Genomic DNA, 20,545 nt, shown 5'->3' with positions numbered 1-20,545 from the left:
AACTTAACTTGTACATCTCCTTTGCATATCACCCTTTTACCTTAAAGATATTCCACGCTGGGGAAAAAGGTTCTGACCATACTCTATCTGTGCCTTTCATAATTTAATATACTTCTATCAGGTCTCTCAACCACTGAATTCCATAAATACAAACTAAGTTTGTCCAATCTCTCTTTTAGCTAATACCCTCCAATCCAAGTTGAGTAACTTTTATACTCAATGCCTGTACTGGTGCAGGCAAGCATGCCGTGAGTGTTCATTACCACCCACTTTTGTTCCACCTTTCAGGAAGCAATGACTTGAATCCCAAGATCCCTCTGTGCATTAAACCTCCAAATGGTCAGCCATTTATTATATACTTTCCACCTTCCACCTTATTTAAATCTGCCAAAATAAATCACCTCACACTTGTTTGCATTAAACGCCAACTGCCATTTCTAGCTCCTTCTCTGTCCGACTGTATTAACATTTCTGTGGCAGAATAAAGGGATCTCTATCAACAAAATAAAAGAAAAACATCTAAATCTTTTTGGAGAATCCTGGGTTTTTTGGCATTATCAGTTAGACGCAGTGAGATAATGTAATTGACATTGAGATTAATTCATATTGCATTATTAATTTGTAGGGCAGCTATAGTTGCATATCATTTATTATCAAATATATTTTTAAGAGCATTACATGTATTAACATTCCAACAAAAGGTAATTGACCAATCTCAATCTGACCTATTTCCCACATTTAAACCTTACGCAAGCCCAGTGCTCACCAACAGTTCACCACATTGCTACTAGTGGTCTTGAAGCTTTAATTCTACAGCTATCCCACAAGCATAGTGAGTCATGAGTGTTGTACAGTCTGTGGACAAAGCTTCCAAAGGCAATATTCCCCAGAGATGGTTTCATTCTTTTTAAGCGAATGATAATTAGAAAATCGTATTTGCATTTGAAATTGATTTAATAAATTAAAAGCTGGAATTTTTTCCAAATAAATCATAAATGTATTAATGACATGATAACATATAAACATAGAAATATAACTAAACTTAGCATTTAATTATAGAAAACAATTCAGATGAATAGGCTCATGGAACAAACACCAGCTATGGCTGGCATTAAGGTGATGGAACAGATGTGAAGGTGTTTCCATCTTTTCCTGAGTTCCAGGACATTCAATAGTTCTCTACTGCGGTACACAGACATAAGTCTGCAACATGCAAATTGTAAACACTGCAGCAAGCCATCTCGTCATTTACGGAATCACTGGCTAATTATCAGTGTATCCAACCTGATAATTCTGTTTCTTTCCTCACAGATGCTATCTGATCTTCTGGATACTTTACTTATATTGTTGTCCAAAAATACCTTTTATTATTATTGTATAAAACTGATTTTATTTTTCCCAGCTACATTTGAGCTTTTCTCTCAGTTCTGGAAGTGAAGAAGGTAACAAACAGCAAGAAACAGAATTGGCCACAATGCAATCTCTGAATCTTTTGTTAAAAAGCATTGGAGCGACTCTGACTGATGTACAAGATATTGTCTTCAAGTATGTGCATTATTTTTTACTTTCTGAAGTTTAACTTGTATAATTCAAGAGAAGCATTACTATGTTGGTCATCGTTGGTCAATGGGAGATCCTCATGTATTCAATAGATTGTGAAATCAAGCTGCAACCTTAATGTTTAAGTAACTAATCTAGGCATGAAAGCTGAAGATGCCATCTTTCAATAAGCTTATTGCCCAACACTTGTTAATGTGAATATGAATGGTCCATGATACTGTCAAACAATTGAGTGGAGTATTTATCTTGACAGCTAACTCACAAAAAGTTTGTAAAAGATTATTCATGACATTGTTTGAGATTTTTTGTTATTGTTGCTGGGTGCAAATTTGCTGCAGTTATTAAATGGTGGCCTTATTCAATTTATCAATGGTTTTAAATTAAATGACAAAGTGATGAATACAACTTAAAATCTCATTCAAGTTGATCAAATTTGTAACCTTAGTTGATTGACCTCTGTTTACAGTGATCTAAATTTAAAAAATGTACCAATTTTGTAATTTTCCACTTCCTTAATCTATTTACCCTACTTGTAAATTTTCTGCCTTGTATCTTCCACAATTCTAACTATCTTCACTGCATTTCATTGTCCTGTAATGCCCTTATATTCTCATGGTTCAATGTGTTTTACTAGTTTCACCCCAGCTCTATTTTTTTAGTTTAATTGAATTTAGAGATACAACGCGAAACAGACCCTTCGGCCCACGGGTCTGTGCCGACCCCCACACATTAACACTACCCTACACCCACTAGGGACAATTTTTGTTTACATTTACCAAGCCAATTAACCTACAAACCTGTACGTCTGGAGTGTGGGAGGAAACCAAAGATCTCTCAGAAAACCTATGCAGGTCACTGGGAGAATGTACAAACTCCGTACAGACAGTACCCGTCGTCAGGCTCGAACCTGGGTCTCTGGCGCTGCATTCGCTGTAAGGTAGCAACTCCACCGCTGCCGCCCTTATTTGCTGATCAATTCAAACTATATTGTTTCAACTGATTTGTTTTGATGGAAATGGAATTTAAGATGGAATTCCATTCTGATGCAAATGTGAATTTTTCCTGTTTTATATGTTTGGCCCTTTCTTAGTAGCTTCAGCTACTTAAGGCTCAATGTCAAGGGTTTTAAATTTTTCAATTGTATTTAATATGAAGGCGTTTTTAATATCATAAAGCTTGAAGAGATTTGGAAAAGATCTGAAGTTTCCACTTACATGCATTTGTGTTACCTTTGCATTTGTCGGTGCCCTATATGTGGAGATTCTTTGCATTCCTTGGGTATGCACAACAAAGTACCTCACTGTAACACGTCACATGTGATAATAAAATTTCATTCATTTATACCCAACATTTATAAGAAACTACCACTAAATGGTGAATGACAAATTAAATATGACCTTGTATTTAATTAAAATGTTCTTTCAGGAGATGCAGATAAAACTTGGATATTTATTTACTAAATTATGGTGCTCTTTACAGGCTTGCATTTTTTGAAATCAGACATCAGTTTTATACCACACAACAGCTTCAATGGGAGGTTATCAGGCATTATTCTAAACAGGTGTGTTCTATATTTCATACAATTTCTAATAATTGTTTTGAATTACCCATAGTACGATTACTTAATAATCTCCTTGTTAGAGATTAATTATTCTCGCTTCTTCCCTCCAGGCAATCAAACAGTTATATGTGCTTGTTCTTGGACTTGATGTATTAGGGAATCCTTTTGGGTTAATCAGAGATTTATCAGAAGGAGTAGAAGCGTTTTTCTACGAACCTTATCAGGTCAGATATTTTTCAAGCTATTTAACATGCATCTTCAAACTATGTAATAAGTGTATTCTTTAGCAAAAATAAGCACGGATAGAAATTATGTGCTAATTATTCTGTTTTCATATTTATTCATTAAAAATGAATGCCAATGTTAATATCTGAAAATGCTACTGAATCATTTATTAGTAAGCTGTTACCTTTTTGGTGACATTCACATTGCTGTTCTTTAAGCAGTAATTCGTATATAGTTTTCTAATGTGTTACCTATTATTCATCTGACCCGATTCTAATTTTTGGTGAAGTAAAAAAATATTTTTTTAGATTTTATAAATTAATTTATTTTCATAAAATACAAGAAGCCCAAGCTGTGGGAAGTGTGAATTGGGTATTAGAAAACTTTGGATACAATTTTTTGCATAAGTTGAAGAAAATAGGTATTTGCAGACAAAAGATGGAGACTGAGAAATGGCATATATATTTGATTTGGCATTGTTTGTGTAATTGGCACAGGTAAAGACGCTGAGATGATGAATGTTAAAAGCATGGTAACAAGGTAATTGTCTCCATGAAGACAATTGTTCCTTGCCCACCATTTGCAAGTGAGAACATCGTTAGCATGTCAATAATTATGGATCATGCCTCTGCTAATGTAGCTGCTGAAAAGTTCAGTTTAGTTTATTGTCATGTGTATGGAGGAACAGTGAAAAGTTTTTTGTTGCGTGCTAACCAGTCAGCAGAAAGACAATACATGATTACAATCAATCCATTCACAGTGTATGGATACATGATAAAGGAATAACATTTAGTGCAAGGTAAAGCCAGCACAGTCTGGTCAAGGATAGTCTGAGGGCTATTAAAGAGATGCTGCCTGACCTGTTGAGTTACTCCACCGCCTTGTCTTATTTTGCTCTGATATTCAACAGGAATGAAGTTTATGGTTAACATTGAGACAGCATTGAGTCGGCTATTGTATGTTGAACAAGTGAATGAAAAATGGGACAATTTTCCACTGACTGTCAAGTCACCCATGACACTTATGGAGCAGATCTTCTTGTGGGAGGCTGGCTCTCAGCTGACTAATCAAAGCTGACAAGCTACTCCCCAGAGCTAGTTCAAAAGGTGGTTGAGCCCTTCCTCAACCCTACCAAGTGGCAAATCTATCAAGGAGATTAATAACATTATGCAAACATTCAAAATGATTAATTGTGGCATAGATGAGAGAGTACAAGGGCAAGAGATGTAACACCTGGCCCTATACCTCCCCAATCCACATTCATCCAGGGACCCCAGCAGTCCTTCCAGGTGAGACAGCAGATCACAAACACCTCCTCCAACCTCATCCACTGCATTGTTCCCCATTGTGGCTTTTTGTACATTGGCGAGACCAAGCATAGACCCAGTGACTGCTTTGCTAAACACTTACGTTCGTTCTGCCAAGGCTTGCAGGATCTCCAATTGCTAACCATTCTGATACTGACCTTTCAGTCTTGGGTCTCCTCCATTGTCAGATGAGGCCACATACAAACTGTAGGAACAGCACCTCATATTCTGCTTTGGTAGCGGAGAACCCAATGGTATGAACATTACATTCTCCAATTTTAGGTAACTTCTACAAACATGTCCCTCCCTTTTCTTCCCCCATCCCTCCCTTTCCCCACCATACCCTACCCCCACTCCCTTCCTCGGATCCCCGGCTGACCTTACAGTGGTTTCTTTGTCCCCCACTGCTTCCGCCAAATTCCCTTCAATTATCTTCACAGTTTGCAAGCCTTTTGGGTTCACACCTGTTTCTATCTCGAGCCATTGTCCAACAATTTGCTAATGATGGAACCCCCTCATCTGAGGTCATCTGTTGCTGGCTGTGATTTGTCCAGTTCCTTCTATCTTTTAGGTTTCATTCCCACTTTCCCCTGCAATCAGTTTGAAGAAAGGTCCTGACCCAAAACATCACTTATCCATGTTCTCCAGAGATGCCGTCTGACACGCTGAATTACTCCAGCATTTTGTGTATATATGTCACTCTTTGGTTTATATGAAATACCAGGAACAGTGCAAAATGCATGCTATCAAGTTGGTACATTTTAAGTCATGCTAACTTTTTTTCTCCATAGGGAGCAATTCAAGGACCCGAAGAGTTCATGGAAGGAATGGCATTGGGTGTAAAGGCATTAGTTGGAGGTGCTGTTGGTATGTACTCGTAAATTGTCTTGTTTCTCAAAGTGCTTCTTTTGATAAAGATTTGCTCAGGTCTTACAAAATATTTCTATCAGAAGTTATCCTTGCTGACTCTAACCCATATGTGACTCTAGTCACACTCCAAAGTGGTTGACTTTTGACTGCCTATAAGTATCTTAATTGGATTGAAATGTAGAATGTTTTTAATATTCAATGTGAGAAATATATCATGTGACGAGGGTGGTGATTATGTATAGCCCTATAATGTCTTTAATGTCTACTGCCGGACCCTGACGTGAGAGGACGCTGGCGTTGATTATTCGCCGCTTTTCCGTCAGGATAGTTTGTCTGTTTGTCTGTTTGTTTCTATGTTAATTGTATTTGTAAAGCGCTTTGTGCATGTGTTAAGGCGCTATATAAAATAAATATATTATTATTATTATTATTATGTATAGTTAACTTGGTATCACTTTTAGTAGATTTCTTCTAATCATCCAAATAATTTTTATATGCATTAAGTCACCGTAAAAGTTGAATGATTGATTTTAAATAGTTGGAAAGTTTTCTGCTGTATCTTTGAGATCCAAAGTTTTTCCTCACTTAAACAGGCACTTTTCTAATCTAAAAGAATGATTCTGAAATGGAGAATTCAAAAAATATATATATTATAAGGCTTAAGCTACGTTCTTTGCTTTTTTGCAAATCAGGAAGTGGAATCTATCTGGTCCGGAAGATTCACTACTTTAATGTCCCTAATTCAGTGTTACTTGATTGGAATTTCCACAAAACTGTCCTCATAGTCCTTTATGTAAACATGCCAAAAAAAATCATTGTTATTTCTGTCTATTTAATGCTGCTATTTTGAGTTAACTTATAACACTCTGCCTTTCTCCTGTATATTTACTGCAAGCAAAAGATTTTGATATCTGGTTCACTTCACAGTGGTATTGCATTTGTTACATTTTTCATGCTATTGCACAGTCAGATTTTAGGTGTACGAAGTTGTCAGTGTGGTGATCCCTTGGGAATGAGGATCATCCTTTGCAAATTTTTTTAATGGGCACTTGTAGTGTCTAATCTTAAAAATTGACTGATATATAGCTTAGGTATATAGGTACATATACCTTGGAGTGTACCTGGACAGTAAACTGGACTGGTCCAGGAACACTGAGACCCTTTACAAGAAGGGACTAAGCCGACTGTACTTTTTGAGAAGGCTCCGCTCCTTCAACGTCCGCAGCAAGGTGCTGCCGATGTTCTACTAATCTGTGGTAGCCAGTGCCATTTTCTTCGCTGTCGTGTCATGGGGCAGCAGGGCAAAGGTCACGGACGCCAACAGGATTAACAAACTCATCAGGAAGGCTGGCTCCATCCTGGGGGCGGGGTTGGATTCATGGGTGATGGTCTTGAAGGGCAGGATGCTCAAACTGTGGAGCATCTTGGACAATACAGACACACTAGCCAACCTGAGGAGTACCTTCAGCAACAGATTGGTTCCACCAAGATGCAGTACAGAATGCCACAGGAGATCCTTGTTCCCTGTGGCTATCAAACTGCACAACTCCTCTCCCTTCTGCTGTGGAGTAGATTAACACCCTTCACCCCACCCCCTCCCCTGCCCCCAAATCTTCGCACATCCCCAATCCTTTCCATTCGTCACTTTAATTTTATGTTTCATGCATCTTGTGTTTTATGACTAATGGCAGATCAATTTCCCTTCTGGGATGAATAAAGTTCTATTGTATCGTTCTATTGTATTGTGTTAGCAATGATAAATGCACATCAATTGTTTTGGTCCGTATGCATCAGGCATACACAGTGATAACTACACCTCAATGAATGAATTAATGTTGGGTAATCAAGGCCTCAATAACTAAGAAACTGGCCTTTGTAGGGGCACTAACTTTGGTGCAAAGCTTCTCATGGCTTATATCAACGCAAGCATTTATTTTTATACTTGACCAAGTGGACCCGTTGGGCCCAAACCTCTCCTGCATTGGTGCAGCACCCTCTCCTCTCCCCCTCCCCTCCTCTCCCCCCCTCCTCTGCCCTCCTCCTCCACCTCCCCTCCTCTCCCCCCCTCCCCTCCCCTCCTCTCCTCCTCCCCTCCTCTCCCCCTCCCGCTCCTCTCCCCCTCCTCTCCCCCTCCCCTCCTCTCCCCCTCCCCTCCTCTCCCCCTCCCTTCCTCTCCCCCTCCCCTCCTCCCCCTCCCCTCTTCTCTCCCTCCCCACCACTCCCCCCCACCACTCCCCCTCCACTCCCCCCCCCCCCACACCCCTCCTCTCCCCTCCCCTCCCTCTCCCCCTCCCCTCCTCTCACCCCCTCCCCCTCCTCACCCTCACCCCCCCACCTCTCACCCCACCCCTCACTCCCTCCCCACTCTCCCCTCCCCTCTCTCCCACCACTCACCCTCCCACCACTCCCCTCCCCTCTCTCTCCCCCTCCCCTCTCCCCCTCCACCTCTCCCCCTCCACCTCTCCCCTCCACCTCTCCCCTCCACCTCTCCCCCTCCACCTCTCCCCCTCCACCTCTCCCCCTCTCCACCTCTCCCCCTCCACCTCTCCCCCTCCACCTCTCCCCCTCCACCTCTCCCCCTCCACCTCTCCCCCTCCACCTCTCCCCTCCACCTCTCCCCCTCCACCTCTCCCCCTCCACCTCTCCCCCTCCACCTCTCCCCCTCCACCTGTCCCCCTCCACCTCTCGCCCCCACCCCTCCCCCTCCACCTCTCCCCCTCATCCCTCCCCCCTCATCCCTACCCCCATCCCTCATCCCTCCCCCCATCCCTCATCGCTCCCCCCTCATCCCTCCCCCCTTTATCCCTCCCCCCTCATCCCTCCCCCATCCCTCATCCCTCCCCCCTCATCCCTCCTCCCCTCATCCCTCCCCCCTCATCCCTCCCCCTCATCCCTCCCCCTCATCCCTCCCCCTCATCCCTCCCCCCTCATCCCTCCCCCCTCATCCCTCCCCCCTCATCCCTCCCCCTCATCCCTCCCCCCTCATCCCTCCCCCCTCATCCCTCCCCCCCTCATCCCTCCCCCCCTCATCCCTCCCCCCCTCATCCCTCCCCCCCTCATCCCTCCCCCCCTCATCCCTCCCCCCCTCATCCCTCCCCCCCTCATCCCTCCCCCCCTCATCCCTCCCCCCCTCATCCCTCCCCCCCTCATCCCTCCCCCCCTCATCCCTCCCCCCCTCATCCCTCCCCCCCTCATCCCTTTCCCCCCTCATCCTTCCCCCTCATCCTTCCCCCTCATCCCTCCCCCTCATCCCTCCCCCTCATCCCTCCCCCCTCATCCCTCCCCCCTCATCCCTCCCCCCTCATCCCTCCCCCCTCATCCCTCATCCTTCCCTCACCCCTCCCCCCTCATCCCCCCCTCACCCTCATCCTTCCCTCATCCATCCCCTCCCCCCCCACTCCATCACCCTCAACCCCCTTATCCCCCCTCCCTTCCTAGGAGATAGATTTAAACTTTAAAATGTGAATAACTTTAAAAATATAACACCAATTTCAATGAAACCTTCCGTTAGCAACAAAGGGACGACGGTGAGTAAGGTGGGCCTAAAATTGTGTACCGTTTTGTCTGTAGTTCAGGAACAAACAAACGAGAGTAATTGCAAAGTAATTAAAAATAAATAACTGAAATATCATATTTACATAAGTATTCAGATCCTTTACTCAGTACTTTGTTGAGGTACGTTTGGCAACGATGACAGCCTTGTCTTCTTGGGAAGAGAAGCAGTCAAGGCTTTCAGTCTAAGACCTTTGATCAGTACTGCAAAGAAAATATGTTAATTTTTAGTAGTATAGAGGGTGACGGTCAGTGAAACAAAGAGATTATTTCTAATTTGGTGTCCAAATGAGATCATTACAAGGTGGGTAATGTGTTCTTATTGGTATGACCTCGGTACAGTCCCAGCAGTCCAAACTATTTATAGAGAAAAAGAAAACAAAAACAAAATAATAGTGGACAAAGATGGCCAGTTGTGATGCACACAGATAATGTGGGCTTCCTAAAATGGAGAATTAGGTGCAGCTCCTGGAAGGCATTAAATTGCCGCGAAGGAAGATAAACTAATTTTCCTCAAGCTTGCATTGGGTCTTGTAACAATATACAGAAGGCCACAGGCAAAAGTGTGGAGTTCAATTGGCAGCAGCAAGAAGCTTGAATTCATTCATCCAGAACTTTTTTACATAGAAAAACATAGAAAATAGGTGCAGGAGTAGGCCATTCGGCCCTTCGAGCCTGCACGGCCATTCAATATGATCATGGCTGATCATCCAGCTCAGTAACCTGTACCTGCCTTCTCTCCATACCCCCTGATCCCTCTAGCCACAAGGGCCACATCTAACTCCCTCTTAAATATAGCCAATGAACTGGCGTCAAATACCTTCTGTGGCAGAGAGTTCCACAGATTTCTCTGTGTGAAAAAAAACTTTCTCATCTCGGTCCTAAATGACTTCCCCTTTATCCTTAAACTGTGACCCCTTGTTCTGGACTTCCCCAACATCAGGAACAATCTTCCTGCATCTAGCCTGTCCAACCCCTTAAGAATTTTGTAAGTTTCTATAAGATCCCCCCTCAATCTTCTAAATTCCAGCGAGTACAAGCCGAGTCTATCCAGTCTTTCTTCATATGAAAGTCCTGCCATCCCAGGAATCAATCTGGTGAACCTTCTCTGTACTCCCTCTATGGCAAGAATGTCTTTCCTCAGATTAGGAGACCAAAACTGTACGCAATACTCCAGGTGTGGTCTCACCAATGCCCTGTACAACTGCAGCAGAACCTCCCTGCTCCTATACTCAAATCCCCTCGCTATGAATGCGAACATACCATTCGCTTTCTTCACTGCCTGCTGCACCTGCATGCCTACTTTCAATGACTGGTGTACCACGACATCCAGGTCTCGTTGCATCTCCCCTTTTCCTAATCGGCCACCATTCAGATAATAGTCTGCTTTCCTGTTCTTGCCACCAAAGTGGATAACCTCACATTTATCCACATTATACTGCATCTGCCATGCATTTGCCCACTCACCTAACTGATTGAGAGTGATCAGCCATGATCGCATTGAATGGCGGTGCTGGCTCGAAGGGCTGAATGGCCTACTCCTGTACCTATTGTCTATTGTCTAACCTATCATGTTGCAGACTCCTAGCATCCTCCTCACAGCTAACACTGCCCCCCAGCTTCGTGTCATCCGCAAACAGTGCCAAAGTACATACAGTGCCCTCCATAATGTTTGGACAAAGACCCATCATTTATTTATTTGCCTCTATACTCCCCAATTTAAGATTTGTAATTTAAAAAATCACATGTGGCTAAAGTGCACATTGTCAGATTTTAATAAAGGCCATTTTTATACATTTTGGTTTCACCATGTAGAAATTACAGCAGTGTTTATACATAGTCCCCCCCATTTCAGGGCACCATAATGTTTGGGACACAGCAATGTCATGTAAGTGAACGTAGCCATGTTTAGTATTTTGTTGCATATCCTTTGCATGCAATGACTGCTTGAAGTCTGCGATTCATGGACATCCCCAGTTGCTGGGTGTCTTCTCTGGTGATGCTCTGTCTGGTGATGCTCTGCCAGGCCTGTATTGCAGCCATCTTTAGCTTATGCTTGTTTTGGGGGCTAGTCCCCTTCAGTTTTCTCTTCAGCATATAAAAGGCATGCTCAATTGGGTTCATATCGGGTGATTGACAGCCACTCAAGAATTGACCATTTTTTAGCTTTGAAAAACTTGTTGCTTTAGCAGTGTAGGAGCCATTTTGTGTTTATTAGCTATTTTAGCAGATTCTATTACTTTGTACCCTGCTGTATTATTTTTTAGACACCAAGAGGTTGTCTTGAGTTTAATATTAAGCTTACATATAGGTCTGGGAGGACCCAGAGGTGTGGCTAGGGTTATGAGTATAAATTCTTCCAGCACTGACGTAATGCTTTATTGTGTCATCGGAGCAGCTTAGACAGGGATCTTGGCTGCCATAGAATATACGAGAAGAGCCTACTGGATATAGGGTCTAGTAAGTCCGTATAGGTCACGAAGGAACGACGATAAGATATTAGATTCTTATCAAGTTAATGACAGGAGATATGTCAATATGTTTTTATTGCAACTTCAAATAAACGACTAACTAACTGAAATATCGTGAAGATCTCTGTTGTTATTTGCGTGAATAAGTATCACTCCCGTTCTTTTGTCAGCGGTAAGCTTGAAGTCTTTATAGGGAAGATGAAGCTGCCGTAACACATCGTAAGAATCTATCTTAGCTGGAGCGATTCAGCTTAAGAATCTACTCTTCAGGATCGAAAGCACAAGAACTTACCTTCGTGAATGACAATGCATAGGAGCTTAACTGACCTGGAGTTATTTATTGCAAGAACTTTCTCAACCGGAGAATAGATCAAGAGCTATCCTCGGTGAGTGAAACATAAACCTGTCTCTTAAGAGCTATTTATAGTTTTAATTAGCTCTGGGAAGGAGACTGAAGTTTTGTGTAGCGATTAACATTAGAACAATTGTTTGTTGCTAAAGTTTGAAGTCAACACGAACGGTATCATTATCTGCGTTAAATTTGATTACGACAAAGAGGTGGCGACATCGGACTAAGGTCTAAAGTGGAGAAGAGAACTATCAAGCTTATAGGCCGTGGCTTGCTCTTTGAGAAACATGAAAAGATGAAGAAAAGTAAATGTGAACAAGCTGACAGGTTAATGGAAAGCACTAAAGAGCTAATGAAATCAGGTGAAAAGGTGCATGACGTACGATTCAACATGATTCAATTTAACCTTCTCAAGGATGAAATCAATGAAGAATATGAAGCATTGAAACAGTTACCACTACCTGCAGATGAACTTGAAAAGCAAGGTGAAATGGATGCAGCAGGCAAGGGACGCTCTCAATGAATTTGCACAGGAAACTGATGTGTGGATATACAGGTGCTGAGAGCTCTCATACCTGCATTAAGGAGACATTTAAACACACCTGAGCAATTACAAACACCTGTGAAGCCATGTGTCTCAAACATTGTGGTGCCCTGAAATGGGGGGGACGGGACTATGTACAAACACAGCTGTAATTTCTACATGGTGAAACCAAAATGTATAAAAATATCCTTTAATAAAATCTGACAATGTGCACTTTAACCACATGTGATTTTTTTCTATTACAAATCTCAAATTGTGGAGTACAGAGGCAAATAAATAAATGATGGGTCTTTGTCCCAAACATTATGGAGGGCACTGTATGTAATTGTTATTTGCTGAGTTAGTGATCAGTTTGTTGCTTTTGAAGTTTAACGCCTTTGAGCTTCAACTTGCAAACTCCTGATTTCTTGCATTTTGGTAACATGGAAATAATCAATGCGCAAGATTTGCTAAAGTAGACCAAAATAAGAACTTTGATTCGCATTTTACTGATTCTAAAATCTACCTGCAGGTGGTATTGCAGGTGCTGCATCGAGGATAACTGGTGCAATGGCAAAAGGAGTAGCCGCCATAACAATGGACGAAGAATACCAGCAGAGACGTAGGGAGGCCATGAACAAGCAACCAAGTGGAATCAAAGAAGGAATTACACGTGGAGGAAAAGGCTTGGTATCGGTAGGATGTGCTGAATTACTTTTTCTAACAGCGTGCAACAGAAACCGATTCTGAAGTTGAAGACAGGTTATTTATTTTCTCAAACACATTCTGCAAGTCTGTTAAAGTAAACCTCTACCTCGCCCCAAATCTCTTAATATTTAAATTCCAGATGTAGTATTCACGTATTTTAAGCATCTTCTGTTCTTTGTAGAATTGTGTTCCACACCATTGTTTTGGTGTAATTGTCTTTGGTCTTAATGACAGGCTTTGACTTTTACTTATGTTTCAAATCTTCACACTTTAAACAGTAAGATAGTTTCTCTCAATTTATATGATCAGATCCCCTTAATATCTCAAATTTGAAGAAATTAATTTGTAAATGCTTCAGATTCTACAGAATGCAGCACTTTGTGCAATCTGGCCTTGTAGTTTAACCCTCTGATCAGAGTATACTTTTCTGCTAAATCTACAATGTCCTCAAGGAAATAAAATTATACCATGGATAATTCCTCCATTTCTTTCGATATCCTACGCTGCAATAAAATCGATCAATAGCCTTTATCAATTGGTTCTTTGGACCTCAAATTTGCTGGCCTCCTCTTGGGTTTGTGTAAAGAAATCTTCAACCAGTAAGCTATAATTTTAAGTTTCACCTTGTATCAGACGTGTCCATCAAGGAAATTGTTTTATTTTTCTACCCTTTAAAATAATTTATTTTAAATACTCAGTTATATTACCTCCCCACCTAACTTAACTTAGTTACATAATTTAACCATTTCAGAAAATACAAACCATATCAATGCACCATTTCCTCATAATTTAATAATTTTCTCTTGGCATAATTCTGGTGAATCAATTCTACAGTAAGTACAATAAATTTCACCCCCCATGAGTGCAGTGCCTATAATTGAATAAAGAACTAAGTAAAGTCTGAGGAGAGGTATGTACCATAACTTCCACTTCTTCGCATTTCATCAAAATAAAGGAACAACACTCCATTAGTTTCTTCATAATTATTGTTCTGGGCTACAAATTTGATTTTTTTAGTCCCTAACTTTCTCTACTCTTTCATATTCTTGTTTTCATTCATTTAGAAAATAGATAAGCAACCCCACATCTAAGTGCATAAAATGTAATGAAGTTCAAAGAAAACACACCCGATCCAGTTGGTCTTCCCATGTACATATAATTCTCTGGCCTTATAAATTATCTCTAAATGTCATCGCTCTTTCTTTGTGACAATCAGAACTATACATAATTGCTAACTCTCATCTAACTTGTACTATGTACAGCTCTCACATTTATCTGATTTTTCTTTAAATTTGTGGTTCCTCAGAACATAGATCAGTCTAAAAATGTAAGGAATGTACAGCACCTTATAACTAGGTGCTGATGCGATTGGTATGCACCAGCAAGCCCTTCTTCATCAGCTACGACCAGGTTGAAATGGTTGTTGTTTTGGCTGGCATTTGTAGTGCCTTGCCATCAGCTCTTTCTTCAGACCACTCTTTCTTCAGGCTTCAGCCTTTGCTTTGACTGTTCCGCTGCTCCAACACCACTTCCTCCTCCCGTTACTCTGTCCACATGGCCTCTTTCCCCCCCTCTCCCCAGCGCTTACTCATCCTCCTCCTTCCCCATAGTCACTGACATCTCCCATGGTGGAGTATGTCAGTGACTCAAGGAGGAGGAGGTGGTGGTGGAGGGGGCAGCGGACAAAGCGATGGCTGACAGGAGGAGTTCAGCTGCATGGTGACCAAGCGTCCTGTTGGTGGTGTCAAAGAAAGCGCTGTCCCCAGGGCCTATAATGTGAGCCGCAACAACGGCTGCATCAACTAGACTGTGTGGAGGGTGAAGAAGGGCACGCTGGTGCACCTTGTGAGCTGGAAGTGGTGTATGAAGCTCCTCAACCTCAAATATTCCAGAGAAAACAGTCCATGTCTGCCAACCTCCTTATAGCTAATATCTAACCCAGGCAGCATCTTCATAAACCTTTTCTGCACCCTCTCCAAACCCTCCACTTCCTTCCTGTACTGGAGTGACCAGACTTGCATGCATTACTCCAAATGCGGCATCATGATTTCACGACTCTTACACTCAATGCCCCGACCAATGAACAAAAACATACCATATGCATTATTTACCATTCTACTTGTGTTACCACTTTCAAGGAGCTATGTTCCAATCTTTATTTTTCCGTCCGCAATGCCCTGGTCAACTCGTTCCTTCCCACCCAAACCACCCTCTTCCCAGGTACTTTCCCCTGTAACTGCAGGAGATGCCACAGCTGTCCCTATACCTCCCCATTTGAGTCCGTCCAAGGAGCCTGACAGTCTTTTCAGGTGAAGCAGAGTTTCACTTGCACCTCCTCCAACCTCATCTACTGTATCTGCTGTGCCAGGTACGGACTCCTATGTATCAGCGAGACCAAGCGCAGGCCTGGCGATCATTTCGCTGAACATCAAGCTCAGTCCGCCTAAAACTACCTGATCTCCTGGTTTCTAAACACTTTATCTCCCCCTCCCATTCCCACACTGACATTTCTGTCCTGGGCCTCCTTCATTGTCAGAGTGAGGCACAGTGCAAATTGGAGGAACAGGACCTCATATTTTGCTTGGGCAGCTTACACCCCAGCAGTATGAACATTGACTTCTCTAACTTCAGGCAACCCTTGCTTTCTCTCTCTCCATCCCTCCACCTTCCCAGTTCTCTGACCAGTCTGACTTTCTCCGCCTACATTTTATCTCTATTCGCTTTGTTGTTACGTTCTCCGAGCTAACAATGATCTATTCTATATTTTCCTTGATCTCTATCCCCTTTGTCCTGTTTTTCACAGCTTATATTTCCCTATCTATGTATCTCCCTCACCCCTGACATCAGTCCAAAGAAGGATCTCGACACAAAACGTCACCCATTCCTTTTCTCTAGAGATGCTGCCTGTCCCGCTGAACTATTAATTCGCTATCTGACTTCTCAGGTTACTTTTGAAATTATCTGTGGAGCACCTTGGTTGCTTGTTTTGTCCTGCTACTTTGATATTGTTCAAGAGGCATGAATCAAGATATTTTCCATTTTACTTAACTAATCCTGAAGATTATTTTCCTACCCGTGTCAACAATTCATTATCACTGTTTTGGACTCTGACTGGTCCACTTCCCTGGGTGTACAATGGTCACACCTAATGGATTCCTAGAATCAGTTTAATCTTATTCTTTATGAAAGTTTTGTACAATTAAATGAGTTCCTAGACCACTTTAGAAGGGAACAGTCAATCACATGGAATGGTAGATTTGGCTTAAATAATCTGGTGAGTTTATACAGCAGAGTAACAGTTTCATCATTTATTTTACTAATGTCAGATGTTTTATTTTAATCCAGAGTTTGTAATTTGACTTCAAATTTTCAGTGGTTGAATTTACATTGTTCTTTGGATTGTTATTCCATACCTCTGAACCATACCATTCCAATAATGTGAGCACTTCACTGAACCAAACATATTTTTACAATTATTTTGTATTTTCTCTTCAGTGCCAGTTACTTGCAGTAGTTTTAAGTAATAGACTTGCATCTATAGATACTAAGTGCTGGAGTAGCTCAGCAGGTCAGGCAGCATCTCTGGAGAACATGGATAGGGAACCTTCATCGGACCTGATCCATGTGGATTCATAGAGATCCATGTTCTCTTGAGACTTGACCTGCAGTTATTCCAGCATTTTTTTTGTCAACCAGCATCTGCTGTTCCTTGATTCTACAGACTTGCATTAATGGTTAAGTATAATGCTGCAATTTTTACTATGTTATGTTCAAGAAGAGTTGACAGTAATTTTCTTTTATTTTCATAGGGTTTTGTGAGTGGGATCACTGGAATAGTGACAAAACCAATCAAAGGTAAAAAATAAAGTATTATGTTCATTTCAGTTTAAAATATTGAGAGTGAAATAAAAATATTTTAAATGCTCTTTTGTAGGTGCTCAGAAGGAAGGTGCAGTTGGTTTCTTTAAAGGAATTGGCAAAGGCCTTGTTGGAGCAGTGGCACGACCAGCTGGAGGCATTATAGACCTGGCCAGCAGCACTTTTCAAGGGATAAGAAGGTAAAGTATGTTCTTAACTTATTGCGTACAAAAGTGTCTGAAGTTTACACAGTTGAGTTTCCTAAATATCCAAAACAATGTCGAATTTGATCTCTGTTTGAAAATTAATGTGTTTTTAATGTTCTCTCACTCTTCAGGGCAGGAACGGGGTACTGATTGTGAATGATCAGCCATGATCACTTTGAATGGCTCAAAGGGCCGAATGGTCTATTCCTGCACCAATTGTCTTTGACTATTGTCAAAGAGAATTGAAAAAGAGATGGTCCACAAATTGAAATACTTTCAAAGTTTATCCACCAGAGCTGAACAACTTAGTATCCAATTGAGACCAGAACAGGCTACAGTTATTGTATTCTGAACTTCTATAATGCAGGATAGATGAGCTAAGGATGTTCAACCTGAGGGGTGAATATGTTTTTATTTCCACAGATGCTGCATGATCTGCTCTTTTCAGTATTTTCTGTTTTGATTTTAGGTTTCCCACATATTTATTTTCTTATGCCACATGAGTTTTATGGTTCTTCAATTATATCTGCAGTCATCACATCTTTCTTAGTAACTTGATGTTTGATCTGACTAAAGTGACGTTTATGACCTATAGTCAAGAGCATTTAATTGTCATATGTACTGGGACTGGAACAATTAAATTCTTACCTGCTGTAGCTTCACAGAGATATTACATGCAAAAGCGAAACAAATAAATATACAATGAATTATAATGAATGATGTAATGGTTCTCGGGCTCCTGTACCACCTTTCCAATTTTTGTAGTGAAAAGAGCATTGCCAAGTTGATGTGAATCTTTGATATTAGCTGCCTTGACACAGTGCCTTCGATAGTGTCGATATATTTGACTAGTTTAATCAAATCATCACAAGTTGAGCTTCAAATAAGCTTTTTTTTAAATTTCTTGCCCAGATCTGATGTTTATGCTCTGGAAGTGGTTATTTATTGTTTCAAAGTTCTTTTCATTTCCCAAAATCTGTTTTCTGTTGAAAACTGTTTGCTTTCCCAAATTTTTGATAATATCCATATACTGTCATCTCTGCTATAAATTTGATGAATGTTTCTGCCAACTACCAGATCTTTCTTTTATGAAATGTGCAACTTCACAAGGTATTGATAATGTGCCTTGACTAATGTCTGATGTTGGGCACAGGTTACTGATTGTGGATGATCAACCATGATCACAATGAATGGCGGTGCTGGCTCGAAGGGCCGAATGGCCTCCTCCTGCACCTATTTTCAATGTTTCTATGTTATAATAGATTGTCCATCTTCAAATGCCCATGAAAGTTAGGTGAAGATTTGCCACGTTGAACTACTGCTGTCCTTGTTGAATAGGAAATTCCAATAGTTGCATACAAACCTGAAACGGTTATGCAGTGTTTCCAATTCAGACTCGGGTATGATTTTAATTATAACATGCAGGTATGGATTTTTATGTATCTGTTTTATTTGATCTTTGTGACAGAGTTTGTGTGTTTAAGAAGTGCTGTCAAAGAAGACTTGGCTGATTTTTGTAGTGTGTTTTGTAGCCAGTTTTGCCATGACTGCAGTTTGCATTGTTAGATTTAGAGAATGAATGTTGAGGGTGGCAGATTGGATACCAATATTGACAAACTGAAGTCTTCAAAAGATGGTTTGGTACATTTAAATCTGGATTATATTTGAAATTATTACCTACAACCTACTGTTAAAGGTTTCAGGGTTACTAACTTCATTTACAGTGTATTTTTTAATATTAGTAGGTAATTACTGTACCTGCTCCTCAGTAACTCTTGTTAATTCCTCACAATTTTTTAACCACCAGCAAAACAATTGATTTACATGACAAGACACAAAGTAACTCAGTGGTCAGGCAGCATCTCTGGAGAACATGGATAAGTGACATTTCGAGTCGAGTCCTGACCCAAAATGTCACCTATCCATGTTCTCCAGAGATGGTGCCTAAGCCACTAAGTTATTCCAGCACTTGATGTCATTTTTTGTATAAACCAGCATCTGCAGTTCTTTGAATCTCAATTGATTTACTTTGACAGTTACTCCAAAGTGATGCTCACATTGGACACTTATTCATCTGAAAATACCTTCACTTTTGGCTTTTTTAATTAACTTTGCAGATACAGGGCCATGCAAGGAAATCTGCCGTGAAAAAATGCAGCATTAGAGAAAATTTAATACATTCTCAAAGCCACATAATTTGAGTAATGACTAATCATTTTTCACATGACTGCCAAATCACCTCCAGAAGACTTCAACCTATATGAATTTTTTCAAGCGCTCAAGTACATTCAGAGAATAAATGACCAATAAAGGCAACTAGTGAGCCCAATTGCAGCACAGAGTAGTTCTATCATTTGGTAATTTCCCGAAATGACTCGTGTGTGCCTCTCTTAGAAATTAGAATACTTTTAAAACATATGAACCATAAAATCAATCTAATATTGAAAAAGTACTTTTTGTTTTCAACAAAACATTGACAGTAACTTAAAATCAAGTGTTTTATGAAGATATTCCAATTTGACTTGCTGTGCTTACAATTGCTCTGCAGGTCCAACAATGTGGGTGCAGCCAGGTAAATTGAAAACTGAATGGGCTGCAAGAGTACATGATGGATGTCGATGAGCAACTTTGGTCCTCGAACGTTTGGCAGATGCCTGATGTTTTTGTACATTAGGGAGTGAGGAACTGTGGTCTAGAATAACTAGCCATGGGAAACATTTCTGAGAATTGGTGGGGGAGTATTGCCAATATGCTGAAGATGGACAGCAGTTTTATGCTTCACACTTCAATGATAAATTATATGGTAGGAAAAGAAACTGCAGATGCTGGTTTAAATCGAGGGTAGACACAAAATGCTGGAGTAACTCAGCGGGTCAGGCAGCATCTCAGGAGAGAGGGAATGGGTGACGTTTTAGCTCGAGACCCTTCTTCAGACTGATGGCGGGGAGGGGGCGGGGAAAAGATAGGATGTAGTCAGAGACAGGAAGACTATTAGGCAAACTGGGAAGGAGGAGGGGATAGAGAGGGGAAGCAGGGAATACCTGAAGAACTGGGAAGGGGGTGGTATATGGGCTGTGATCCCACTGTGATAGAATGTACAGCTGCCACCAAATCCATATCAATGCAGCCAATCCCACAGTCTAGCAGTTCTTCCTGATGGCAGAAGCCTCCTTTGAGAGTGGCAGAAGCATTCTCCATTAATTTACATTGCCAACAACTGCAATGTTTGGCGTCTCTTAGTTTGAGCTTTGTTTTTCTCATCCTGTCCTCATTCATCTCTGTCAATTTACATCTCCTTCAGACAGAATTGCTGTGATTAACAAGATTAAACCAACACGCCATTTGCCTTCTTCGG

The 20,545-nt window shown here is 41.2% G+C and overlaps 1 protein-coding gene across 3 annotated transcripts in view; it reads left to right on the top strand.

The window, feature by feature from the left end:
- vps13a (vacuolar protein sorting 13 homolog A) overlaps nucleotides 1–20,545 on the top strand; it is a 283,176-nt gene that overhangs the window by 219,348 nt on the left and 43,283 nt on the right. For all 3 annotated transcript variants that reach the window (XM_078396225.1, XM_078396226.1, XM_078396227.1), the window contains 7 exons: nucleotides 1,403–1,545; nucleotides 3,040–3,121; nucleotides 3,232–3,345; nucleotides 5,445–5,520; nucleotides 12,951–13,114; nucleotides 16,936–16,981; nucleotides 17,061–17,184. In XM_078396225.1, the coding sequence (XP_078252351.1) occupies nucleotides 1,403–1,545; nucleotides 3,040–3,121; nucleotides 3,232–3,345; nucleotides 5,445–5,520; nucleotides 12,951–13,114; nucleotides 16,936–16,981; nucleotides 17,061–17,184 (749 nt within the window). The remainder of the gene's footprint in view (nucleotides 1–1,402; nucleotides 1,546–3,039; nucleotides 3,122–3,231; nucleotides 3,346–5,444; nucleotides 5,521–12,950; nucleotides 13,115–16,935; nucleotides 16,982–17,060; nucleotides 17,185–20,545) is intronic.

This window comes from Rhinoraja longicauda, chromosome 3, assembly GCF_053455715.1.
Source record: "Rhinoraja longicauda isolate Sanriku21f chromosome 3, sRhiLon1.1, whole genome shotgun sequence".
Taxonomy (NCBI): Eukaryota; Metazoa; Chordata; class Chondrichthyes; order Rajiformes; family Arhynchobatidae; genus Rhinoraja; species Rhinoraja longicauda.
The sequence above is the reverse complement of the archived record's forward strand: the minus strand, read 5'-3'. Positions and strand labels throughout refer to the sequence as shown.